The sequence below is a fragment of the Solenopsis invicta genome, chromosome 14 (assembly GCF_016802725.1).
Source record: "Solenopsis invicta isolate M01_SB chromosome 14, UNIL_Sinv_3.0, whole genome shotgun sequence".
Lineage (NCBI taxonomy): Eukaryota > Metazoa > Arthropoda > Insecta > Hymenoptera > Formicidae > Solenopsis > Solenopsis invicta.
The window spans coordinates 8,410,066-8,433,175 of NC_052677.1; the positions used below are offsets into that span (position 1 = coordinate 8,410,066).

General features: G+C 35.0%; 1 protein-coding gene across 4 annotated transcripts in view; it reads right to left on the reverse strand.

The window, feature by feature from the left end:
* Nucleotides 1–129: 129 nt before the first annotated feature.
* The window catches only part of LOC105194484 (protein fem-1 homolog CG6966), a 33,748-nt gene continuing 10,767 nt past the window's right edge, over nucleotides 130–23,110 (reverse strand). For 2 of the 4 annotated variants that reach the window (XM_011159411.3, XM_011159412.3), the window contains exons 2-8: nucleotides 9,310–9,469; nucleotides 4,862–5,062; nucleotides 3,587–3,838; nucleotides 3,283–3,439; nucleotides 2,554–2,992; nucleotides 2,261–2,473; nucleotides 130–2,173 (exon numbers count right to left, since the gene is read on the reverse strand). In XM_011159411.3, coding sequence (XP_011157713.1) covers nucleotides 1,769–2,173; nucleotides 2,261–2,473; nucleotides 2,554–2,992; nucleotides 3,283–3,439; nucleotides 3,587–3,838; nucleotides 4,862–5,062; nucleotides 9,310–9,469 — 1,827 coding nt within the window. In that variant the 3' untranslated portion in view covers nucleotides 130–1,768. Of the gene's footprint in view, nucleotides 2,174–2,260; nucleotides 2,474–2,553; nucleotides 2,993–3,282; nucleotides 3,440–3,586; nucleotides 3,839–4,861; nucleotides 5,063–9,309; nucleotides 9,470–9,603; nucleotides 10,786–16,471; nucleotides 18,076–23,110 lie in introns of those variants that run through there. The other 2 variants (XM_026136666.2, XM_026136668.2) reach the window with 2 other exon arrangements.

Here is a 23,110-nt window from a genome sequence, read left to right on the forward strand (position 1 = left end):
TGATACAGCCTCGAAGCATGTTGAAACAAAATTTTATACATACACAAAATATTACGAAACGAATTTTTTTTATGCTAAGACTAGAATTACATTCACTGTTCACACAATGACAGAAAACTTCATTACAAATTCATGTTTCTTTCTTTATTTGTTTATACAGCAAGGTAAAAAGTCACTTTTCTAAGATAACACACTTGAATTCAACATACATTTGTTACTTAACTTTACCAACATAATATGTATGTATGTATGTGTATACATACACATGTACATATTTGTCACTATGTTGTGTGTGCATGTGTGTGTGTAATATGGCTTGCATGGGGTTTATGTATAAGGGAAAGGCCTTTAATTAGCCAAAATTCGCAATAATAAGATCACAATGTCTACGTTATCACCTTATCGATGGCTACCGATGCTTACTTGCCTAGCTCATTCATTAAGATTCAAAAGCCTCTCTTTCGTATCATCGCACATCGATACCAAAGAGATCTATCAAAATATATCATATTTATTAATATCAATCTAACAAAAACAATGGCAAGCAAGAGGTTAAAGATACTCAGTGATAAATTTTAAATAGAAACGCGCCAATTAATTTTTAAATAATAAGGGTCCCTGTATTAAATTTTTTAATTTTTTTAAATTCTTTTTATGAAAATAGATATTTTATCAATTATCATAATTGTATTAAAAAATATATATGTATGTACATAAGTAAAGGGTACACTATTCCGTTTTATTGAATATAACACTTTTAATAGCGAAATATAATTTCAGCAATCTTTAAAGACACATATATTTAGAGTTTTCTTTAGATTGAATAAATTAAATACGAAGCGTAAAAAGAAAATTGTCAACTCAAATAAAGAAGATATTTTTTGTTTGCGAAAATCTTATTGCGAAACATGTTTTATATTATGAGAGAAGCTGTCAAAAGATTACGTGTGCGCTTCGTATTACATCGTCAATCAGAACGCTTATGCTTCCTGGAAACACAACCTTTTTATCTCTGTTCTACAGATATACGGATATACTATGTACAGGATATCTCAAAATCACCCACATTAAGACTCCTCAGTAATCGTCGCGATCATATTGAAATCGTGATGTCAGATTGAAATTATACGTAAAAATGTTTTGCGTTCTATTTGTAAATAAAGAGAATTAAAAATAATAATAATTAGATAGCTTTAAAACACTTGCAAAAATGGACCTCAACTCTGCTTTTCCTTTGCTCGACAGTCGGTTAATAGTCGTAAAAAACACGTGAAGTGAAGTCTATTTAGGCAGGAAAACACACGGACAGCTATTGAAAGAAGTGACAAATATGCTTTTACATATAAAATTCAAAGATAACTTTACTTGCGAGCCATTTTTACAAATTTGGTAAACACCAGATAGGTTACATTTTCGCAACAAAGTACATAATAATCAATGAAATGACATACAAGACAAAATTTCATTATCAACACGTCACTTTTTACGCCAATTCTAATTTTTCTACGATACATCATACATCGCCATGATCAATGCGAAGTTCTCGGCCGACTACATAGGAGCTTTAAAAAATAAAATAAACTAAAGACATCCAGAAATCAGAGCGATTTTGAAACCCTGTACAAGAAGGTGAATATATCGATGCTAGAATGAATTATGAACCAGAGTTAACGCCTGAATTATCATCACTGCTAATCGTCACACTTTCTCGATTAGAGTAAGGTGTGCTGCGACGGCAATTCACTGGCGGTGTCTCATCGTGACATTACTAATGCATCTCGACGAAAGCGCGGAGGTGTGCGGGCACTTTGCTCATTTTCTGCGTCTTTTTGACTACTCGCGCGGCCAGACAAGCGAGCGTGGTATATCTCAGTGGACAAATCGAATCGTAACGCTCCTTATTACACAACAGCATCTGGAACGTCTTGCCGTCGTTATTTACCGCGTCAAGATGCGCGCCGGCGTCGAGTAGATCAATCGATAGGATCGGTTGCCAAGAGTTTAATAGTGCGGTAAGGTGCAGAGCCGTATTGCCGTCATTGTCTCTGGCAGTCACATCTGCACCCACTCTCAGTAAAGCTTTGGTCAAGTAAGAAGAAGGAAACTTGCATGTGGGATACCTGCCAACCAGCGCACCGTCCTCGCTGTGAACCAATTGCAGCGCGTCGCGGCCCTGAAAATATATCACAGAATCGGAAGCGTAGATATCGATAGTCGTCTTTATTCTGCCAATTATTATTGGTCAATTATTGCCACTTACTTGTCTGCCTTTGGCTTTTATTCGAATTAACTTATAGAGCTCTTTGTGTAAGACGTTGTATTCCTCGCTACCTTTTTCCCCGGTCTCATGCGTTAATAAGCACGCCAAGTGTAGAGTGATAACGAAGACTCTATTCAAGAACGTTAAATCACGCTCGCACGCCAAATCGCCCATCTTATCTAACATTTGCTTTCCTTTCGCTACCTCATTAACCTGCAAGCAATTTTTTCCAGTGTAACAAATAAACGCATATTGATGAATGGAGATATGTCGAATGACGTCTTTGCACTCACAGCTTTCTCGAAAACTCTCAAGAGATCTTCCCTCTTTACTGGTGGTACTCTGCGACCCCGAGTCGTTTGTCTACCTTCTTCGCCTACCATGAAACTGAAGAGTTCAGTAAAACTGAATAGAGAGCTTTGCGTCATAGGATTTAACGGTTCCAGCATACTCTGCTGCATGTCGAGAGCATAATTCCACAGTTCGATGCAGCGACGGAATTTACCCGCATCCGCATAAACAGCTCCACGATATCTAATGTAATAACTAGTGTCTGGATGAGCCGGTCCTAATATTCGTTCTCTGATCACCAGCGCTTGCATGCGCATTTCGTCTGGGTCTGCTAGCAGATCGTCCAAAGCTTCAGGTTCGATTACCTCTCGGGCGAAATCGTAAGCGGCTACGAGTGGCGGAGATTCGGGTTTTGATATCACCGGTCCGTCTCCCCGATATCTGCGAGAGAGAGAGAGACAGAGAGAGAGAAACAGAAAGATAAAAAGAAAAAAATATATATGTATATAATACATTACCAAAAATGGAGCAAAAATCAAAATTAAATCAAATTTATTTTGAAAAATTCATTAAAAAATAAAGTACCTATATTTTATATTTATAAATTTACGTTTCGTGTTTAAAGATCACTTCAGAGATTATACGAAATTATCAAGCACGTAGCACGAGTTACAAGATAAGCATTTCACACGCATATCAGTCACGGATTAACTGTGTGTACGGAGACGTACCGCTCGTTCATGGCACGTTTCCAGAACTGCAGGGCGCCAATCATGTCCCTCTTTTTGTCCACGTACGTGGCTCCGAGCAACTCCAGCGCGTCGATACGTTCTTTTCTGCTGAATAGTTGCGGAATGCCTATGAGATACTCGACGATATGCGTATGACCTGGAAGAGAAGAAGCGAAGAAACGTTTGATCAGCGTTCGCTTTTTTTCTCGGCCGTCTAAACGTCGCGGAACAGATCACTTCGGACGAGCTAAATAAACTGTTTTAGGGGAACCTTCGAGTGGTGCGTGGAACTTTCTGCTTTAACCTGTTACTGCTGCCGCGAGGAGTGGCGTCATTCCATAAGAGTCCACGTCCATCTGGGCGCCATGCTCGACAAGTATCTTCAGTATCTCCAAAGATCCGCTCTCGGCACAGTCGTGTAACGCCGTATTGCCCTTCACGGACTTGCGATTCGCATCCGCTTTCAGGGCGAGTAGGAACTTGGCAATTTTAACATGACCTCGGTAGCACGCGATCATCAAGCACGTATGCCCGTGTCGATTCGCCATCTCGATATCTGTAATGGAAAATGATAGGATTTCGACCAAGTTTCTCTCTACAAAATATCTTAAATATTTTGCGATATAAAGTGCTTTCTTTTGTAAAATAGAAAAATCGAATCGTGATTAGCGTATTGCATGCTTTCACAAACGGCATAAAGGGATAAGGAGGATTTCCAGCTCCGCGTCCAATAATCAATTGTTATATATAGGGCAAAATATTCATTCGGATCAGAAAACATTTTGTGCCAAGTTTCATTTTAAAAGACCTATACAATTTATATTACGAGATATTGCAGGAAATGTGATTTTTTATCAATACTTTTTTTTTCTTCGCTGAATCTAAATGAACGTTTACAAAAAACTTCATGATTATAAATAAAGGATATCCGTATACATAAGTTAAAACAATTTGATATACATATATTAATCGAATACACTTGGGATCAAAAAATTTTTTAAACTGATTTTTATTTTTCCTCGCCACATTCCACCAAATAAAAAAATCTGAAAAAATATTGAATATAATAATGTCTTATGACTTATTCAGTAAATTTTTTTTTAAAGTGGCCAATTTTTTAGATTAAGAGAAAATGCAATTTCAAAAATTCTATATTTTTTAAAAACAGAATTTTCAGCAAAGAACGGCAACAAAATTCAAACTTATGTATATGGATACCCTTTATAATCATGAATTTTTTTATAAAAGTTAATAGATTTATCGGAGGAAAAAAAATATTGCTAAAAAATCACATTTCTTGCAATATCTCAAAATTATGTGGGTTTTTTTAGATGAAACTTGGTATAAAATTTTGTTTAATCTGAATAGATATTTTGCCCCATATAACGATTAACGCACGGGGTCCGGAATCCCCCTTTTTATACTCTTCTTGCAGTTGTCTTATTTTTCTCTGAACCGCGAAGCTTTACTTGCGTTTCTTTTTCATAAAGGAAAAATATTATCCGAAACTTAAAAATAATTTACGTATTGATATCTATATAAAAACAATTCTCAAATTTATATTTGTATCTTTTCTTACCTGCACCGTGTTGCACTAAAAACTTGACGATATCATAATGCCCGTCGAAGCACGCAGCGCGGAGAGGTGTGGAATTTGTTTTCGTGATTGAGTTCACTTTGGCTCCTCGTCTCACCAGCAGCTTGACTAGGTTTAAGTGGCCAGCAGCCGCCGCGCACCACAAAGGTGGTGCACCCTCGATCGTTTCACCCTCGAAAACCACTGTTTAAAAAAAAAAAAAATATTCTGGTCAGATCTTAGTAGCAAAGTGGATGCTTTAATATTTTTGACTTACGAAAACAATAAAATTACGTAAACTTGTAGCGTACTTTATTGGCCGGACTGGTGCACACTAAATGTAGAAATTCGGCACGAGCTCCAATAGAGCTCAGTGTCGGTTTAGTGCAAAACGCACCGAGTGCCGTCCAACGAAAAACACTATTAATAATCGTAAAATAAAGTCACGTAAATTGCAGTAAATTGTGTCAGTCTACAGCAGGCGTGCCCAACCAGTCGATCGCGATCTACCGGTCGATCACGTTTTTTTTTTGGTAGATCATTTTTTCTTCTTTAATTATGTCCATTCAAAATCATTATTTTAGTTGATCGCAATCAAATAAATTTAAAAAAATTATAGCACTGCAAGAACTATTAAAATAAAGTAAAATTATGTGTGTGTGAAGCTGGCGTATCATTTCATGGAAACTCACGAAATGTTGAGAGTTCTGGCTTTATTTACAATAGTTCTATAGTTCCTGATAGATAAAACAAATAGTTCTGGCTTTTAAAGCGAAAAAAATGTATAGAACAAAGTGAGACGCCAGGTTCATGCAGCGTCTCAGTTTGTCCTGCGTCATTTTCCAGACCCAATTCTTGTAGGATTTTAAAAGATCTATAGTTCTAGATGAGTTCTAGAAAGAGTTCTAGCGTTTAACATAGTTTATTTAATAAAAAAAAAAAAATTATTATAAAACATTTATTTTATAATATTACATAATAGAGTTCCGTGTACAAAAAAATATTTTTCCTCCAGTTCTGAACGTATCTAAACGCCTTCCGAAGAGTTCCGGTCGATTGCATAATTTATTAGTTAATAATAAATTATTAACTCCCGCCAAACACGTATTTTGTCATATATGGGTGAGACGCTGGTCTTTTTTCGAGAGTTCTGTGTACCAAAAAATATTTTACCAATAGTTCTTAACGTAACAAAGCGCCTTCCGAAGAGTTCCGGTCGATTGCATAATTTATTAGTTAATAATAAATTGTTAACTCCCGCCAAACACGTATTTTGTCATATATGGGTGAGACGCTGCAGCGTCAACTAATAAATTATGCAATAGACCGGAACTCTTCGGAAGGCGCTTTGTTACGTTAAGAACTATTGGAAAATATTTTGTGTTAAAAAATGTAATGTATTGTATAATTAGTTTTTGTTAGTGTTGTCGACTTTCTTTATTTATATAATAAATTGATAAACCTGAGAAACTTACTGACTCTTGTTGTTATATTCAAAATTTCCGAAAAATTAACTTTTTCCGGTTCTGGCAGATTTAATGTGTTTTCAAATTTATATTTTTCTAAACATGAAATTCGGGTACTTGATGAGATTTGTAATTCATAATTAACATTTCCATTATTAAATTGAGTTGCTTTTGGTGAACGAGAAGGTGCACCGTCTAAATGAATAATCTGTTAAAAAATGATCAAAATAATTTATTAATTATGCGACATTTATAATATACGTATGTCGTACATGTATGTATACATACAAGTATATATAAAGAGAATAAAGTGCATGATGAAAACACCTACATAATTTGATTTTATGTAAGATTCCCGGTCAATTTCGTCATTCCAAGATATCCTTGGACACGGAAGTGTTACAATTTCTTTCTTTTATTTCGTTACTTCCATTGCCATATTTTTTATATCTACCTTCTCTTTTATTACCTTCTCTTTTTTTTTCGAGAGAGAGAGAGAGGGGGGGGGGAACTGGGTGCAGCATACACACATTTAAATCTTTCCGCATTTTTTGAGTGGGCGACATTGAATTGATTGTATCTTTGAAACAAAGTGCAGAGTTTTTTTAAGAAAACTGGTTCCTATCGGTGACATTTTGGCGACACAATCAATCATGAGAGCGGCAGCTATACGGTAATAATAAACATATCAAGGAGTTTTGGAATAGTCTTGTCTGTAAATAATTATCAACACTCGGGAAACAAGGATACCTGTAAAAGATAAGAGAACCATAAGATTTAAATTGTGAATTACTCGGCTCCTCTACTGATTAGGCGATGCTCGATTAGGCCATTCACTAATAAAATCAGGTGTACACCTAATTTGTAATAACATGCAATAGTGAAATCAATTCGTAATCACGTGTAATCTTGCAATATATTTTGAAATCATTTAAATGAAACTAAAAGCGTAATCAGTGTAATCAAAGAAAAATAAGTGAGAAATCACGTGAAATCATTGCGAGTCGTTTTGAAATCAGAACGAAATCAGTCTTGATAACATGCGACCATGAGACGCTTATGCGTGTGCGCATAAGGACTTCGCGCACGTCGGGTGTCAGACAGACACGAGAAAATTCCATAGGCATAATAATAGTAAGAACAGGCCGCTAAATTTAACCGTCGGTTACATAAAAAAATGTTTAATAGGTTTTGTCCTTGGATTTGCCTATATGGAAAAAAAATTCTGGAAGGCAAGAGAATACTCCATCAGTAACACTGCGCGAATTAAAGGCAATAAAAATATTGTGGGAGCACTGTGCCATTGGTATTCTGTAGATAATAAGGAAGAATGCTTAAATCCAGTGCAAATGGAAATACAAGGGTACATAGATGTTAAACAATATGTTATAACTATTTCAGCTCCATGCATGACTGATTTAAACTTAAGGCTAAGCCATGATGTTTTTCAAAAGATAAAAAAGTATTTATAATTATTATATCATATTTTTATAACTTTGTTATGATATCATATTTTTATAACTTTTTTATGATTATTATAACAAGCTACTTTGTGAATTAAATAAAGTTTATGAATCCTATAAAATACTTTTTATTTTCTTACTTTTTCATGATGTACATTTAATAAATACTCGTATAATATTATATATATTATTATTTTAAACTTTTTAAAGAATTGGCATGTTGCTTTAAAAGTTAAATAAAATCTAATCAATCATATTAAAATTATTTAAAGCATTAATTAATGATTTCTATTATTATATATTATAATTTAAAATTATGATAAATTTGTAACAATATTTACATTGAAATTAGCAATAATAACAAGTAATACTATTGAAATCATTTGCAATCACAATAAAATCATTTGTAATCACTGCAATCACAATGATATCATTTGTAATCACTGTGATATCATTTGTAATCACAATGAAATCAGCTGTGATCACAATCGATTTCACACAGTCGTATAAAATCACTTTAGTAATTGTTATCACATCGTAATCAACTGTAATCAGTTGTAATCAACTGTACTTTATAATCACGTGTACATCAAATAGCTGAGTGAATGGCCTTCATATTTTATATAATTTTGTACTTTTTCTCTTACACTTTGCGCGAGCAATTTTTGGTCGTCGGTTAGCACTTTCGACACCATCTTCGCGCACACCTTCCACATGTGTAGATTAGTCGTAACGATCTCATGAACGATAGTTTTTAGTATGTCTAATAATCGTCGTCATCAAAAACCGTCAATTGAGTGTCCGTTTAGTGTCCCAGTTATTAGACATACTAAAAACTATCGTTCATGAGAACTATCGTTCATTACGACTAATCTACACATGTGGAAGGTGTGCGCGAAGATGGTGTCGAAAGTGCTAACCGACGACCAAAATTGCGCCGAGTTGAAACGTGCCAGGAAAATTTGGACATGTGCGAAGCCCAACTTTTTAGACAATGTTACGGGACCCATGAAAGGCAAGCATTTTGGAACAATTGAGGGGATCAAAGCAGCTTGTATCGCGGCTTTAAAGAACCTTCCAGGCCTACCGTGACGCATTCGATACCTGGAAAACTCGCTGGAGCCGATGTGTCAACTCAAGAGGAGCTTATTTTGAAGCATTTTGATGTGTTGTACCGAAAGGTTCAATAAATTCTTTGTAAAAAAAATCGCTGACATTACTTTCCGGACGCATCGTGTACATAGGTAGATCGCGAAGTTGCTCTACTAAAAAAAAAGTAGTTCACAGATGTAAAAAGGTTGGACATCCCTGATCTACAGCATACGAGACATTCATCAAAACGACTATAATTTAAAATGTTTACCGTCATCATTGTTAGAGAGAAAAATTTGAAGAAAAAATGCCAAGAGAACAATTTTAAATCCGACTTAAAATAAAAAAGAAAAGAAAACAGTTAAAGCACGTATTTTTGCCAAACGTCATTTCTCGATTGTTCTCGATAATAAATGGCCTGTAATCTGACCTGATCCGGGCTGCTCCACGTCTGCCCCACATTTTTCGATGAGGTACTCCGCCACGTCGTAATGTCCATTCCGACATGCCATGACTAAGGGTGTTGCGCCATGGGTTTTGGCACCAACTAGTTGTCCTACCTCATCCTTGCCCCGATGCTCCAGGAACACCTTTCGAAGAGAGAAAAGAAACTCGATATACTTAATTCGTAAAAAATTAAAAATGCTGCTGAAAATGATCGCAATTATAAAGGTATCGGCGGAAAATGAGACACGAGTTTCAAAGGTCTCGCGCGTCGACTTACGTTCGACAGTACGGAACCCGTGTTGGATCGCTTAATGAGTTAGCACGTGCGTCAACAGCACGGACGTGCCGTGCGATGTGTGTAGACAGATATTTCAAAGCTGACTGGCTTAAGGTCTATGCGAATTACCAGCACGACACATCCAAGATCGAAGATTCGCTAAATAATAAATATTTAAATTTCAAAAATTCTCTCCGTCCCGTGTCGTTCCGCGTTCTTGAAACTTTTTCTCTTAGCTTGTAACAATTTCGGTCCGAAGGTTCGGCTTTTTAGATTTTAATTATACGGTTTTCGCATCGAATTTAATTCAAAGATGAGAATTCCACTTCGATGACGCAAGGGAAACTCGAGGAGACAAGTTTTGACGGATATCCAGACGCGTCGTTTGAAGATAAGACTCAAGAAGTTCCTACTCGCGTCGACGTTCACTGTCGATTTGAACAGCATGTGACTATGGTGCACGTTTCATTTCAACGTTGAAAGACCGGGGTCCTTGCGTCACTCCGACAAGAAAGCCTCTTGCAAACCCGCGAAAACGTGCACAACGCGAGATGACAAAAGTTTGAACTCGCAGTCCTTCGCAGGCACATGCGAAAACGGGTTTCTCCACGAAGTGTGCAAGATTTCAAGTATCACGAGCACAAGTGTTAAATAAGTGTTATGACAATATTGACAGATCATTAAAGATTTATTATATTTGGCAATCAAATAGCAAATAATTATATCATCACTTTATCACGTTATAACAGAGTCAGCTTAAAATATTCCGTTCAAGAGGCCGGCGGAGTCAAATTAAATTTGGGTTGTGTCAGATCAATTCCGAAAAAGATCGCGATTTGAAAAAAAATCACAATTTCTTTTTCACACAACTCGTTCGATGACATTGACGATTTATGTTGGAATTGTCACTCGCGGATTAATTTCTTGGCACTGTACGCGGAATCGGAACAGTCTATGCGCGCTGAAGCCTAGAGGAAGACTGAACGCGACGAACCGAATCTTCAACCCGCTGCCTTCTGGAGAAATCATTCTCCGACCACGTTGTGGACGTGGGAGTCCCGTTAAACGAATAATCGGAGACATTGGGGCCCATCGTGACAAGCAAACTGCTGCTTACGATGGGCCGCTACCGAGAGAAAGAGGGACAGCAAAACCGATACTTTTCATCTTTGGGTTCGGCCACTCTTCTCCTCCTCCCTCGCCTTTCTCCCTTCCTTTAGTTTCTCCTTTCCGAAGAGAAGACCCATATAGTTTCTACGAAAGACGTATATTGTTTCAAAAAGGGGGGGGGGGAGAAATAGCTTTATCCGTATCGATTCGTTTTCACAAAATATTAATTAAAAATATATTCATTCTTGTAAAATGTAAGATTCTTTAACATAAAATTTAAAAATAGATATATGTATTTAATTTTTCTCTTTGCGGTACATATCTAATGAAATAAATGTCTTTGGAACAAAGGAAAACATAAAAATGGAAATTATTTCTTTTTTCTTAAATACAGAATCGCGTATTCAACAAGTTTCAAAGCCCGATTACGATGCGATCGCATTTTTACCAGTAGATTAACCTTAATGTCAGCATTTTTTATCGTTTTCTCTAACTTTTAGAATTAGAAAGAGATAAGAAGTAAGTTAAACTGACTTCAAATCTACATTGAGTGCTGTTATGTGAACAAACGTCGTCTTGTCTTTGTCACTCATTAAATATTAAAACAGATAAAACGACATTAGGGTCAATTTGTGTCATTAAATGGAAAGCACCCATTGTGTGGTAAAATAGACATTGATGCAATTGAAGTATTCGATCTTTAATCGATGCAAATATCCAGCTATTTTTACGTTTCTCATTCTTTGATTTCGGTTCGCAGCTACGGAAAGTCGGTGCCGTTATTTGTTTGACCGATTTATTTTTTTCATGAGCTCGTTTATTCGACTTTGACTCCCCCTACTCCTTCCGTCATTATTACATTCTCGTTCGGTTCCCCGATAAAATGTAGGTAATGAGGTCAGTCGATGCCGAAACGGTCTCACAAAAGAAGAGATGAGATGTTCGCCTTTATGCTCGGATGCAAAAAATACGCGAATTGCGGGCACGTGAGAAGTTTCTATTAGAAGAAACATGCAACAGCTGCGGAAAATGGAACGTTAAATGTTATCTATGATGACAGACCCAGTTCAATAATAATCACAAAGTTGTATTCTTTATTTTGAGTACCTGTAAAAAGTCCAAAAGCTCGGCAAAAATAGATTCACGAATCTGAAAAAATCGCAACGCCGACAGATCGGACACCTCACGTCGAGGTGTTCAAAATTACGTAAAATCGCGATATTAGATTTTTAGATGTCAGCGATCAGATTTTCGCAATTGTACTAGAGCAGCGACGGTATTTCGACACGTGATAAGGAATAAAATATTCGTTTCGAAATAACGTTAACACTTGCGATAGAAAGACCCAAATAACAATATACTCCTACCATAATGATATTATTGTTACGTTGTTTCCGGCATTTGTTTTTCACAGAAAATAGGCCATTGTAACAGACTTTCCATCGGTTGTCTTTCAACGATAATCACGCCGATAATCACGTTCTTTTTTTACATTCATCTGAAGAGAGCATTTAAATACTTTTGAAGCTTTCTCTATATGAACTCGTATAATATAGGGAAAATCGCGTGGAGAAATAACGGTACTGTTCATCAAGATACATCAACATATCAACTTACTGTGCGTAGCCTAGTCATAAATTTAACGCTAAAAACAATTAATGCCAGTTACAACTACGTTTAAGTACCGTACACCACAAGTGCAGTGTATGTGTGCTTGCCCCTGTTTCTCTCTCTCTCTTTCTCTCAATGGCTGATGCACGTGCAAGTGTTTGTATTGTTGCAAATCTGGAAGACACGTCCCACTTAAATTTTACGCCACTTGGAAAGAATTAGTTTGCTTACGTTGCATTACGAGAAGTAGCACGCGTCGTAAATAATCACCCATTCGTTCGGGTTGTGTCAGCGAAATTTTTCCAAATTAGTCAATATATCAAGAAACGCTGTCAATCTCGAATGCAAAGTGAAACAGGTGTCCAACTTTACGACGTTTTAACGTAGCGATATCGCATTCGGCACGGCCGAAGGAAGTTTACGAGCAACCAATTCTATTGTTTACGAGAGAAAGAGGTAGAGAAAATAGTAAAAGTATGAATGAACGAGATCAATGGCGATGTTAACGTGACCGCTTAAATCATTCATCCACAGCTACTGTCCACAGATTAATAAGATATATAATCGCAAAATGATGTAAGATATTTATGAGCATGTTTGAATTAAGCTGTAATAACGACTAATTCGTTTTAATTTGTTTCTATTGCATTTTGTACACGTAATAATTATACATCAATAATTATATTAAGAATTCACGCGTGTGGAATATGTTGGGTATAAACATACGTTTTATTTTATAATCAAGTATACAAATATGTATTAATTGTGAATTTATTACTTAAAAAAAATTATATTATCAAATAAATGAAATAATAAATATTAAACTTAGTTGATATTTATTTTATAATTTAGTTAATAATATACAATTACAAAATACGATCTGTCTAGAAAATTTATGGTCGTTACGTTGTAACGAGCTACCATCGATGTTTTTCCGACAAAGCGGAAGTGAACAAGACATCAATAAAGCCACGTTCGAATTCACCACGAAATATACAATTTGCATGAAAAACGGCGGAAAATCCTATCACGTACAACCTCGACCGACTTGTTACCTACACGGCAATTACGGCGTCACAATTGCTTGCTGGTATTTTCGGAGCAGCGTTGCAAAAAGTTACCCGCGACAATTATGATTACGGCACTCGAGCGTGCGCGAACGTTGAAAATTACGCTTGTCCGTTGGTCCCGGAGTAATTATGGCAATAATCGCCCCGGATATTGTTGCGCGGACGAGCGATCATTGCTATAATCGTACCCGGCCGGAGACGCAGAGAGCACGTGTCCGATCGATAACGTTTCACGAGTTGCAATAGCAACGATTTAGAAAGTGATCGTTATACGCTATTACACGAGGAAGTTTGATAAAAAAAAAATTAGATAATGCTTCTTGCGATATAATTTCTTTTTTTCACTTATCAGCATTTAAATGATCCGAATCATTAATTTCCGTTGTATCATGACATAGTCCGTCTAGACTCTGTCTATCACATTTTCTCTTTTACTACATCTCTATTTTGCATTCTGTCTGCCGCGTTTTGTACCTTTTACAGTCTCGTCTCTTTTTGCGCTCTACACATACGCTCCATTTATGTTTCGTCTATTTTACGTTTTGTTCTATTCTCTATTTATTCCAGTTCTGCTTATCACGCTTTGCTTTCATTCTGTCCATTTCATAATATTAAATATCATATTTTTAATTTTTAGATAGGAATCATAGCAGTAGTCTTGCTGACATCTTGCCTTTTATACCTATACATCTCTGTTACATAGTCGTGTGCATATTACGTTCTGCGAAACGTCAACTTTGTAGAAAGTTGTTAAATCAAGCAAAGTCTCGATCGATCAACGTCGCGACACTACGCGTTGCGCGAAACTCGTTTGAGACAAATAAAATTTGATTAACAATCAAAAATAAAATATAAAATCGATCGAGCTATCGATCTAAATGCCACGTAACATTTCTGTTTATCAAAAACTTTTTTTCGTTTTCTAAACAGAAAATCTCTCAAAAGAAATCCGAAAGAAAGAAATAAGGAAGAATACTCGGAGATGGCCGCGGTGACTTCTGTACTTCCCGTTTCTTATTTTGCACATGAAATTGATGAGAGATTGCCTATCGGAATATTAATTACATTTATTAATTATTTATTACGTAAAATTTGGGAAGGAATAAAAGCAGTTGCGAGCGGTCGGTCTTTGATGAAACGTTCGGAAAGATTATTTTTAAAACGGATTTCGTCCGGCTCCGTGATTTGAAATTGATTGGATCGTTGTCAAACTGGTCGGTTGAAGGAGAACGTCGACGTCCGCCTATCTCGTTAAGAACAACGAACTATTATTACCGGACAAAAATATACTTCGAGAAGACGCGCGCGCGCACCTTTCGTCACTTTATTCTTCGTGGATGGAATTCTTTCTCTTCCAACTCAAAGAGAAAATTACTCCGCATCACCATCATCATGACTGGCATTGCGGGCATTTCCAACTGTTACCGGACTTGCTACATCGGCAATAAAAAATCCGCCAGGACGGACAAAGATTGCCCGCCCGTTCCAAGTGACTATAGAACAACCTTGGCATTTCTCTCGTGTTTCATGGCCAACCGTTCGCATCGTAATATAAGATGATCTTAAGATATTCAACAGAATTGTAGAAACTATATCCTCTCGACCATAATTATTCAATAACGAAAAAAGAATATGTTTTTAAAAGATGTTCACCATATAGTATGTTACAAGCGATATTCTGGTTTGTGAACAAAGTATATAACAATGTGACAAAACACAAATGTTTGTAATTTTCCAATCTTTAATTACAATATTAGTTTGTGCTTTTTGTTATCCAAAAATGGCAAGCTCTATGTACAATAGATTGTACAAACTTTTTTAAACGTAGAGATCTCTGTTTTTGTTCCCGTCTAGAATTTACAAAGAAAATGTACTTATTTTCTGATAAATTTATTAATTTTTTTTGTAGTTTTTTTACTTAAAATTTGTATATCCCTCTCTTATTTCAATGAAAAATACTAAAATATTATGAAACGTTAATTGAATGTAGTGTAATCTCAGATCGTTTGTAAATTTACTTCTCGTATTGCTGAGTTTACTCATAATATTACATGTACGTGTTTAAAAATTCACTTCTTTCATACAGTTAATTTACCCCTTGACATGGGATTTTACCGTTGGTATTGTGATATCACGGTTCTTAATTGGTAAGCGACGACGTCGTAAAGTGTTTTTTAGCACGAGTTCTTTTTTTCAAGTTTTGCGCGATTCGCAATTCATAGCAAATCAATTATCTCTCGAGTGATGCGTGCGTAACCACGCTCAACTACGCTTTGCAAAGCGAGTTCATGCCCATCTGCCGAATGGATCGAACTCATTTTTATACGTATCACAGACACGATTCTGTCTTTTAATTTTCGTTATTAAAAGGTTAGTATAGAATAAAAATAAGAATTATATTGCGGATTATACTGTCTGCGATATGTTTAGATGTTAGACTTGTACCCTTAATCTCCGAAATATTAAAAGATATAATGTCAACTACTTTCACAAAAATAAAAAATTGTTTCTTTCCATTGTTTGACCTGTAATTTTACTGTGAGAATCGATGGTCATTTTTAACCTTTGATTTAGCAGTTAAAATACAGAGTAATTTATAATTTTGCCTCTAGACACATTACATTTATCATTCAAACGGAATGAAGTTTCCAGTAAATATGAATTTTACTGTCATGTTATGACTTTTACTATCAGAGAGTAAACCCAAATAATATTTACTGGAAACTTTATTCCATTCAAATGATAAATGTAATGTTTAGAGGAAAAATTATAAATCATTCTGTATTTTTACTGCTAAATATAAGGTTAAAAATGACCATCGATTTTCACAGTAAAATTACATACTTATTTTGATCAATGTATGATTTAAGCTCGGTTTTTCATTATCTGATTAACTAATGGTTAAATTTTACCTGACGTTTTACCTGATGGACTTTATCCACGATGATATCATACAGGTGAAGCTTACTGGCTAAAACTTCAAATTTAACCATAAGTTAACTAGATAATAAAAACCGGGCCTTGCTCTGTTTTGTTTAACCTTGATTTTTAGTCTTCGAATTATGCGCAAAACTTACCCGTGTAAATGACGTGTTGATTGGCATGTGCTCCATCGGAATTGAATATTTATATGTGATGATTAATTTTTTCGTAATCGAAATCACGTAACAGAAACTTGAAATATCTTAAAGAACGTAAGCAAGATACGAGAGGAAGTGTCTTCTGTTATCATCTATCTATGTTATTTTTTACAGTACATATTTGATTTCAATGAATTGCGTGATATCTGATATTATCGCGAAACAGGCTCGTCGTAAAAAATATTTGAATGATTAAAATATTAAAATATTAGATTTTAAAATCTCAATACGCAAATCAACGAAACTTTGTGAGATGCATATGCTGTACAAACGCGCAAGCAAATTGTAAATTATTATCGCGTAAGAAACAAAGTAGAAGTTAAATCTATTATCGTATTATCGAGCAATAGAATAAAAATCCAAATTAAAAGAAGATGTGGAATTTATAAAACAATAAAGATTATTTTCGTTCTTGCGTTTGTCGTCGCATTAAAGAATTGAAATCCCTTCCGTTCGAACAACTTTTTGTGGGTGTAAAACCGATCGAATTTACTCAAAGAAAGTATCACTTGCGAACAGCGAATAATACGAACTAAATTACGAAAACTATATCGCGAATTAATAGCGATCACTTTCGAAAAATCGAACGATTCGATCACGGAGCGAAGAGGAAATCGCGCGCTCAATTCGTAAGAGAGCAAGGACCACGAACAGTTCTGACGTGGGCCTGAATTATCACTGAGGTGGCTTCCTCGAAGTGAGCAAAGATCTAGCTCGACTCTGTGAAGGAAAGAGTAGGCGAAGAGAAGGAGTGGTGAGAGAAGCTCGATTACGAAGGTGCGTAATATAGAGGTGGATCGGCGGCTGTCGAAGCCAAGGATGTATTGAGCTCGAGAAAGTCGTCGGTCCAGACGAGTTCTCCATATTTGATCCTAGTAGCGAGTTGCTGACGCTACGCTCGCGAAGATAAAAGAATTATATTCATCAATCGGTATCATACTTCGTTCTTTGCGTATCACGAATATACTCGGCAAAATTCTTACAGACTTGATAATATATGTGTTTTTCCCAATATATTTCTTACTACTTTTTCTTTTAATATTGCTTACAAGTAATAAGATAATGTGGCGACAATTTTCCGACATTTAAAAATCGCTAGAATCGTGGACCATCACTGTCCATCGGTCGCGGCGCGAACGAACAAACGTGAGTGAGTGAGACCGGCCGAATGTCGCATACAAGCACTCACGCGACCGACCGGACCGAACGCTTGTGTGCAGCTTTCTAATTGTTCTTCCTGATCGGCTCTTACTGGCGGAGCGCGGTTACGTAACAGGACGTATGTCGGAGAAAAGTCAGATAACGTTGTTGGAGCGATTACGTGGTGTTACGCGAGACAAGCGAGAAAATCGCGTAATCTTGCGGGAGAACCAACGACCTTTGCAGAGAGGCTCATGCACTATAAACACAATTACTTGACGCAAATTCGACGTCGCTCACCTGTGACAGATTGCTGGATTTTTTTATTTTATTTGTTTCTCTCGTATCGTAATTGCAAGATAAACTTTGACTGAAAAACATGGCCAAGTGGGGCTTTTATAAATTCCATCATCTACGCGAGAGTCCTTTCATGCCATTATTCAACATTATTAAAACTTTTTTTACATGTGACACGATAGCGCCGGTGTCATGCCATTGACACCGGCGCTATCGTGTCACATGTAAAAAAAGTTTTAATAATGTTGAATAATATTCTTACGAATAAGACTTTTTCTCATTGCATAATACGTCTCGAGGAGGTGCAACAGGTTACGCTGACACGCACTTCTAGTGCAAACATTAAATCCTGTTCGCCGAGTGTATGGCTCGAAACGCGGAATCGATTGCATCGAGTATCTCTCAACGGGTTATGCTTTGTCAAACTTTAACAAAACTTTTTATTTTTATTAAAATAGTATAGACAGCAATAATTCAATAAGTAAATTAAATAAAAAATTACATTATATTATCGCAAAGCAAGCATTAAATGAAATTAAAACCGTAATATATTTTTAACGTCAAATAATATTATTATAATTAATAATAATAATAATAAAATATGATGTATAAATGAAATGAAATCAAATTCATTTATAATTTTAATAATCAATTATATATATATATATGTATATATAATAATAATAATGATACGACTACGTAGAAAAAATTAAATCAATACAATGCTGTATTGAGATAATGCAAAACGATGCATCGCGCGAGTCGCGTATGCAAACATTGCAAACAAGGTTCAAAGAAGAGAGGTTGACAGAAGGAACAGAACAAAACGTGTAAAATTGACGGCGTCAAATGCACGTAAGGCCAAGTTATGTCAAGTCACACTGCACGTTTACTTTCTAACCGGCGTCGCGTTACGTGGACCTTCGACAAAAGTATTACGTCTGTATTTGTAAGCGGTGACATTATCGACGATGAAAGAAGATGTCGCGTGCAGTCATAAGATTTGATCCGATAGTCAATGACGATAAAATGTAATGTATTTTAATTGTATTGCAATGCAGCAGGACTAGCAGTTAGCAAATGTTTTTGTTATTCGTAATGATTATAAATTTTTATTGACTTTAGCACGTAAATTCTAAACATAATTTTAAAATTGATTATGTATTACCTGATTATCATGATTTATTTAAATGCATCAATTATTTTATAATCATATTGTTGATCGTACTTTGTCCGTTTTATTTGCTTTTATTCATCATTTCTTAAATCAAGAAGCTCCACACAGTTTAAAATTTTCCGGTTTTGTCAAAGAGATTTAATGCATTTTTTATTTTTAATATATTAGAAAATAACCTAGACTAGAAAAAATCAAGGAAAAACTTCATTTAGAACAACACATGAATTGCCTACGTGTACAGAAGAAAACAGAAATGCTATTAATTTATTGTATATTCTACGGGAAATAAAGTATCACAAGGAAGTATTCTCAATAATCAGATTACACTGAGCAACAAAAAAACCAGATTTTTTTCTTTTGCTTAAAATGAGTAATCAAAAATAAAAAGTCAAGGAAAATTTTGTGTTGCAGTGTCAGAGATGAGAAAATATTCCGAGACAAAACTTCGAAGAAAAGAAGGAAAAAAAGAGAAAAACAAGATTCTTACTACATTTCCAAACGGCATGAATATTCGATTAAATGGAGACTATCATTGCCTATTTCAATTATTGCACGGTATGACTCGAATAACGACGTAAAATGTTGATTGCGCAGCAATAATGTGAGAAATATAGTTTCACGTATTTGCGATGCCAAATGACCATTAGAATTACAAAGAGAACATCTGCAGGGTTATTATTGTATTTTTACTCAGCACAAAATTCACCTTCGTCATTATTACTTTCGACACGCTTTGAAATTACGATTTCTAGCTAGCACTTTACAATGCAAATAAGTGCTAGTATAAGGCGTGAAGTCGATCCATTAAATCTATTGATTAAACCTCGTCATCGCTCCATGTACTTACTCCATATAATTATTCGCTCGATCACTAATTAGAAATACTATTTTTCTATATATTAGGATATTATCTTAATTATACTAGGATAATTATACTAGGATATTATCTTAACGTTGTTAGAAATCAGTGTCATTAAAAAAATACTTAATTCTTGCACGTGTGTTTGCATAAACACGTTTTTCGTTATGACTGTTGTATAATGAAATACATAATAAAATAAATGAAAATAATTTATGTTAATCATTTGCAAAACATAAAAAAAATCTATGTTCATACGGTTTTTTTTTTACTTTGTCGATCACAACAAACTAAATTTCGGCAAAATAATGTTTGTCTTAATTTTTATTGTAAAAATTGCACATTTTGTATAGTATATAAATTAAAATATTAAAAGAGAGCAAAACGATTCTTACAACGAAAGAATGCAAATACATAAAAACATTTCTGAGTAGGAGATGTACAGGGTGTCCCAGAAGTAGCAAAAGTTTTCTTTATGAGCGAATTCTTCGAAATATTTCAAGTCAAAAATCCGAATACGATGTCTATAATACTTTTCGAATTATAAATTATTAAAGTTATTCAATTATCCAATTATAGCGCCTAGATGGCACATATTAGCATGGCACATAGCAGAGTGATGAGGATGATAGCAGAGTGATGAGGATGTCCTTGTATATTGATTAACTTTCTACATATGAATTTAAATTTTTTATACAATGATAAGGAGTCACTTTTAAACTTTGTCTTGTTCGTCAGTGATTATTTAATTTAAATTATTCATAAAGATTAATATTAACATAACGTTACGAAATGCCAAGCGATGCATAAATCAAACTATCAAAACTATCAGATGAAGCATGTTGACATACTTCACTTGATAGTTCACTACGGTACATTGAGAAAAAAATTTGTTAACAAACTAAAATATTTAGGTCAATACGATCAAGTAAATATCGAGTTGATTCAACAGTTATTTAAAATGGTAGAAAAGAAAAGTATAGTTCATTCGTGTCAACCATTAAAATTTCGTAACCAAGACTTATTTAAATCAACTTGATATTTAGTTGCACGTATTGGATTAAATATTTTAGTTCTTCAACAATTTTTTTTCTCGGTGTACTAACAATAAGTGTCATGCTTGAGCGCGTGAGTTCTAGGCGCTACAATTGGATAACTTTAATAATTTATAATTTAAAAAATATTATAGCCTCGACAATTCCATATTAGGATTTTCGACTCAAAATATTCAAAAAAATTCGCTCATAAAAAAATCTTCGCTAATTCTAGGACACCTTGTATACGTATAAAAGTTGAAATTATTCGCACGAGTACGATTCCATGAATCATTGATAATAATCTCAGCACATGTTTTTTCCGTGTTTTTACAATGTGGGAATCTGCATGGATTTTCCAGATTCTAGTACAAAAGGCGCCAAGTAGGAACGCACAAACAGTTTTGTTTCTAACTCGTTTGCATCTTAAGAGGTAATTGCCGTCCTTGCACTTATGAATATGTAAAATATATAGCAGTATGCTAAATATCAGTAAGGATACTGAAAACAGTACTATACGATGTGCAACATGCTCGATGACGAGAGCTATCCGGGATATTGCATCGATCGAGATCACGCAATATTATGCATTATTGCATTAAATAGCACAACACGCAAATTCTTTATAATCTTTTTATAATGCTTTTTAATTAATATATAAATTGAATAAGAATCTCTTTTCGAACTCTTTTGATAAATTTCATTATAGGACTATAATTTTCAATAGTAATTACGACTCGCACGAAAGTTAGGAAATGTGAAGAATAGGGACAGAACAAAATTAGCAGATTATGAATAATATGAGAATAATTCATGAATTTTTCGTAAATAAAAAAAATTCGACATCGGCAAATTTAACGAGAAAATATTCAAAATTTAATTTACACCTTTTCAAAACTAAAGAATAACTCGTTGACTCTCTAAACATGTGATCAATTTTATTATTATTGTATGTGAGTGTCCATAAATGGCAGTTAATAAAACATATTATTTAGGAATATTAAATACGCGTTGAATCTGAAAATCAAGAGTTTATCTTGCCGCGTTCATCTTGCCGTCTCGTTCGTTTTATATCGTTTCGCTTCACGCAGAATTATGCCTCAGTTATGCTTCTGACTCACCGCATATTTCGTTGGTGTACGAGTAATATTAGAACGCGGTACGCGAGAGAATCCGGTGCAGTCCGCTTTTCGAAAGTCGACGCGACACGATCCAAAATCAAAACGTATAAAATAACTTAACAACACTTGTAAATAACGACGTTTTCATTGTGTGGTAATGGAAACTTTTAAAGAGCAAACTCATTGTTAAAGAATATTTTTATGAATGGTATCACATGTACAATGCTTGGTAGAAAAGATAATTCTAAAACATCAACATCATGATGCGCGTCACGAGTAACATTAAGGAAATGTAAATTCAATTTAAACTTATTTTATGTATCAATAGAATAAAATATTGAGATTAAATTCTAATAAATTATAATTCTAATTTTTTTTTTTTTTTATGTTAATTCCGATCTAGTTGACTTTGACTAATATTTATCGCAATTTAGTACGATTGCTATCATTAAATCAAACAGACATTTCTCCCAATATACAGATACGAGTTCACTTGCGTTATTTTTGGTACTTGGTGCATCTGTTTCTCCGCTTCTCTCATCCCGTAGGAACATGAGTCTTAAGAGGGGTTGCCGAGAACCTGATTGGTATTTTTTCAGAACGCATGCACTATCCGGAGACAATGACCCTTTCGATTCACGGGGTGAAGCAAGAGAGTCGACTTTCGAGAACGGAACCGTTCTCTCGGAAGTTAAATAAATATTCAGTCCAGAAATCTTGAATTTCTAGCGCGCATCGAATGTTTTTAAAGGGTTATTACCCTTTACGAGAGTGAAAGGGGAAGGGGGAGAGATTACACTGCTTTCGTTCAGAAACAAAGACACTATAAATGTCGATGATTCAAAGCTTAGTTCCTGAGGAACACAAGCGTTTGGGAAAAAGATTGATTTCAGAGGACGAAAGGATTGATGGAATAATTGGAATCCGATTACATCTATAACTGAAAGT